General features: G+C 35.3%; 1 protein-coding gene across 1 annotated transcript; it reads left to right on the plus strand.

Moving 5' to 3' along the window:
• The first annotated feature begins 930 nt into the window (after positions 1–930).
• LOC110023276 (abscisic acid receptor PYL4-like) lies at positions 931–2,621 on the plus strand. Its single transcript, XM_020722599.1, has 2 exons — positions 931–948; positions 1,740–2,621. Exons 1-2 carry the CDS (start codon positions 931–933, stop codon positions 2,439–2,441), a joined length of 720 nt encoding a protein of 239 aa, XP_020578258.1. The 3' UTR covers positions 2,442–2,621.
• Positions 2,622–4,695: the final 2,074 nt, after the last annotated feature.

A 4,695-nucleotide genomic window follows, 5' to 3' on the forward strand; every position in this document is an offset into this window, starting at 1 on the left:
ATTTAAACTCGCCCAATGAAATATGTTGTATGCATATTTTGTTATTGCTCTTCAAGAGATTAGCTTATTTCTTATGCAAGAGAAAAAAAATGGTGCATTTGTCTATCTAATTAGTTAGTAAGATCTTCTCCAACATATAGAAGCATTAATCATTATCTTAAATAGCCTTAGCTTTAAAATCCTTAGTAAGATCTTTTATTTGTGTCTACATCATCTTTGATATGCCACCAACAAATTTCAAAATCTCGGGATGAATTTTTGAACAAAACCTTTCAAACTTCATTTAAGAGTTATCTAGAACTTCGATTTTACCAAACTTATGTCAAACTGACCGGCTCGTTGAGACGTACTTGATGATATCAAAGTTAGCCAATTCGAGTCAAATCAAGCGCAGATCAAATCATTAAACCGCACTTGAAAGATTTCCTGACATATTGGAAAGGTCAAATGGATGTTGAATCTGGCGAGTTTATAGTCAGATCGAGTGTCTTGACAAGACAAATCTAATGAGCCAAAGATTGCTCAATTTTGACATCGTTAAGACATCTAAATGTCCATCAAACGCCTTCTGAGTGAAGGAAGCTCTCCGGACCGCTCGATCAAAATGGTTCATCTTCTTGTATTAACTGCACTTAAAACGTGATAAATAAAGTCTCACCCCTCTCATGAAGAAGGAGTTTGGCCCTGAGAGAGAACATGAGGCTTTAAGAAGGAGTTGAAGTCCATCACCATTCCTACCCGTCGATCGTCGTCGCCGGCCGTCGACAACCACCAACCACTGTCGAACACTGTTGTCATTGTTAACCACCTCTGACCATCGTCGATCACCACTAACCACCGTCGATCATCATCAATCGTCATTGAGCGCTATTAATCAGACACCGACTGTCAGCATTGTAATTTGAAAAATCTTGCAACCATTTCCCATCTATGGGACAAAGAGTTTCTGTAATCATCAACATATAGTGGATTTTTACAACTGAGTCAGACCTCATGGTTTTTTCCCTTTACGGGTTTTTCCACATAAAAAATTCTGATGTCATTACTGGTTACTTTCTTTTAATTGAGTGTGTGTTGAATTCTCATGAAACTCTAAGATGATAATTCATTATTATACCGCCTCGAATTTTCTAGCACACACAAATCTTATTAAAGTTGATCCAATAAAAATCAAAATCATCCAAAAGATTGATCAAATGATATGTAACTCATACATAACTATGAATCCAACACATATAAAATATAAATTTTGGTCAATTAAAAAAATAATATACACCCTTTTTTTTTAAAAGAGTGCCTATAAACTCGCCACCCTAAATGAAGGCCAACCACAATCTTTTCATAAATTTATTATGAGAGTTGAAAACCTTACCCAAATATAAATATATATATATATATATATATTTGCAAATGTACCCTCATGCATATATTTAACATATTCATTAATTCCCAAAAGCTCTCCAAGCCATATATTTCTCTTCCACATTTCAACACCATGACCTTGAAAAAGTCCACTCCAAATCTATATTTGTATTTTCAGCCCACCCCCGGCCCATTTGCACACTGCAACTCGCAATAAACTATTCACAACTTGCCGGGCCGTCTTATAAATAAAACAAATTGCAAATCTGGACATTTCGTTTTATACATAAAATCTACATTTTATTATTCAATCATGCATAAATAAACATTAAATTATAATTATATATCCCCCCCTATTTATATGATTTCCTTCCCAGCACAAAAGCCAGACCAACTTCCTCCATAGGATCCAATGCCTTGCACCACACCCAAATCCTCCATCCAAACCCACCGCCGCCTGTCACCCCCCAACTCCGCCGTTCCGGCGAAATCCTCTCCTTCCCCGGCGCCTCCGACGACATACTCCTCACCCTGCCTCTTTCCCGGAGTCCGCCGCCTGCCACCACCACCACCACCCCGTCGGACCCAACCAGTGCTGCTCCGCGGTCGTGCAGCACATCGCCGCTCCGGTTCACACGGTTTGGTCCGTCCTCCGCCAGTTCGATAACCCGCAGGCGTACAAACACTTCGTCAAGAGCTGCCGCGTCGTCGCCGGCAATGGTGATGTCGGAACTCTCCGGCAAGTCAAGCTAGTCTCCGGTCTCCCGGCCGAGAGCAGCACCGAGCGGCTCGAGATCCTCGATGAAGAGAGATATGTGCTCAGCTTTCGAGTCGTCGGCGGTAAGCACCGCCTCACCAACTACCGATCGGTGACCACACTCCACGCTGCGCCGGAGATCGCCGAAGGCGGCGCCGGCGGCACTGTGGTTGTGGAGTCGTATGTCGTCGACGTGCCGCCGGGAAATACTGGAGACGATACCCGAGTTTTCGTTGACACCATCATTAACTGCAATCTAAAGTCTTTGGCTCGCATCGCAGAGAATCGCGCCGCCGCCGCCGGCGGCCTGCTTTCGACGTGAAAAGTTGTTCCTTTTTTATATTTTTTTTCGCAGCTTTTGCCTTTGTTATTTTTTGTCTTACGTGATTTCGATGTGGGACTATTGTTGTGACCGCACACGGTAAACATAGAAGATGGGATTTACATTCATACCATACCATTTCTTTGGGTTTATTTACATTTCGAACATCTAAGCTTTACATTTTATAATTACACCCCCAAAATCTTTGCATCATATCAAAATTATTATTTTTCTTAATTTTAAGAAATTAAATGCAATTAATGATTTAAGGTTAGGTGCTAGATGTGTAAATACATAGGAATTAATTGGTATGTAGTATTTAAATATTTATATTTATCTATGTAACACCCTAATATCTAAAACATTTCAAAATAAACCCATTACAAAATAAATTTTACTTTAGAAAAGTTAATATTGTAATATTTTGAATTTATTTTAAATGTAAAAATATTATAGATTTATGAAAATTATAGTCACCTAATTTTCATGTTTTTTTAAAATTATAATTTTATTACCTGGCTCGCATCTACCATTAGGATCATGATTCACATAAAATATTATTTTAATAAAAAAAAGGAGTAAGAGTTTTGTTCATTATATATATAATTGTCTCTTGTTTGGCATCCACCGTATAAGACCCACTCAGGTCGGGGGTTCGAATCCCTTTTGGCATAGTTGGCTTTAAGAATGTGGAACCCGAATTGTTAGACACATTAGGGTAATTGAAGGCTCATATAATAGTCTCTTGCAGTTACATGTTATCATATATATATATATATATATACTGTCACCCATGGTAATAAAAATATATATAAAGTTTTCTAAATCAAATTTATTTAGGGCGACTGAAGCTATTTGTAAAAAATAATTATAGAGTTGGGAGAAGAGCAATTTTTTTAAAGTTTGTTTAGTGCAATAATTTTTTTTGCATTTTAAAAACATGGCATAAAAGTTTTCTTATAACTATCATATTATAATAAATCTTATGATATAATGCAATTTTTCATCATATAGAATTCTAAAAATGAAAAAAAAAAAATATTTGGAGGCATTTAAATATCTAACACCTAAATTTTATATTTTAAATTTATATTATCCAAATCTTTCATATCACATAAAAAATATCATTATTATAATTAAAAAAAAGTAAAATACATCTTTTCATGCACAGATAAGATAATATATATGCGTAAAAATAAAAAATTACGTGTTAGATATGCAAATAAATCAGAATTGCATGGTATCTATGCAAATCTTCCAACAAAATATAATTAAATTGTAATTATAGCAACTTTAAATAAACAAAATTAAAAAAAAAAATGTGGTATCTATGCAAATCTTCCAACAAAATATAATTAAATTGTAATTATAGCAACTTTAAATAAACAAAATTAAAAAAAAAAATGTCATAAAATGGAAGATTAATATTAAAAAGATTTGAATTCTAAAGCCATATCATTAGTCAAAAAATCATACATCAAAGAAAGCATGTTGAATTAAATAAAAGGAAGTTTAATGAAGAAAAGGAATCAAATGAGGCCCAGCAGGCAAGCAAGTTGGTCCTTCTAACACCAACTTTTAATTTAAAAATAATGCAAATTGCATTTTTATTTATTTTTTAATTGCAGGGGTCCACTACATGCTTGTACTAAGTTAATGATGATTTTGCAACTTGCTGGCCAAGTTGGCTGTGGGCAGCTTTCATTGTTTCCTTGTTTGTTTTGGTCACCCTTGTTTATATTTCTAGTATTATTATAGTATTATAAGGCCACTAAGGTGCCTTACTTGGAATAAATAAGGGAAATAATATGCTATTAGATGTTTTCATGATCTAAGGAGTACTAGAGTTAGGGTTGTCAAGCCTGGACTAAGTGAAATAATGACTTGATTTATGCAAGCTAACTTTAGCAATGTGTTAAGTATTGAGGGACTATTAGTCATCTATCGCACACAACAAAAGTCGTTGACCGATTTCAACGACCACCGACCAATACTAACTTAAGTTTTCAACGATTATGTGCCTGTATCCATGTTGGCCCCAATTGTTATTCAATGTTAATGCCCGCTATAACTTGGCGTACAATATTTTTATTCAACGATTGCATGATGCATTCCAATGTCTGACATTTGTTAGCTACTGTTGTTGGACAACCATCTACTTAGTTGATTGACCAATCTTCCAACAGGTAAATAAGTTAAATGGCCACTAATTACCGTCTATCATTTAATATTCCCATTGTAGAATAACATCTTC

This window comes from Phalaenopsis equestris, unplaced genomic scaffold, assembly GCF_001263595.1.
Source record: "Phalaenopsis equestris unplaced genomic scaffold, ASM126359v1 Scaffold000223, whole genome shotgun sequence".
NCBI classification, from domain to species: Eukaryota; Viridiplantae; Streptophyta; class Magnoliopsida; order Asparagales; family Orchidaceae; genus Phalaenopsis; species Phalaenopsis equestris.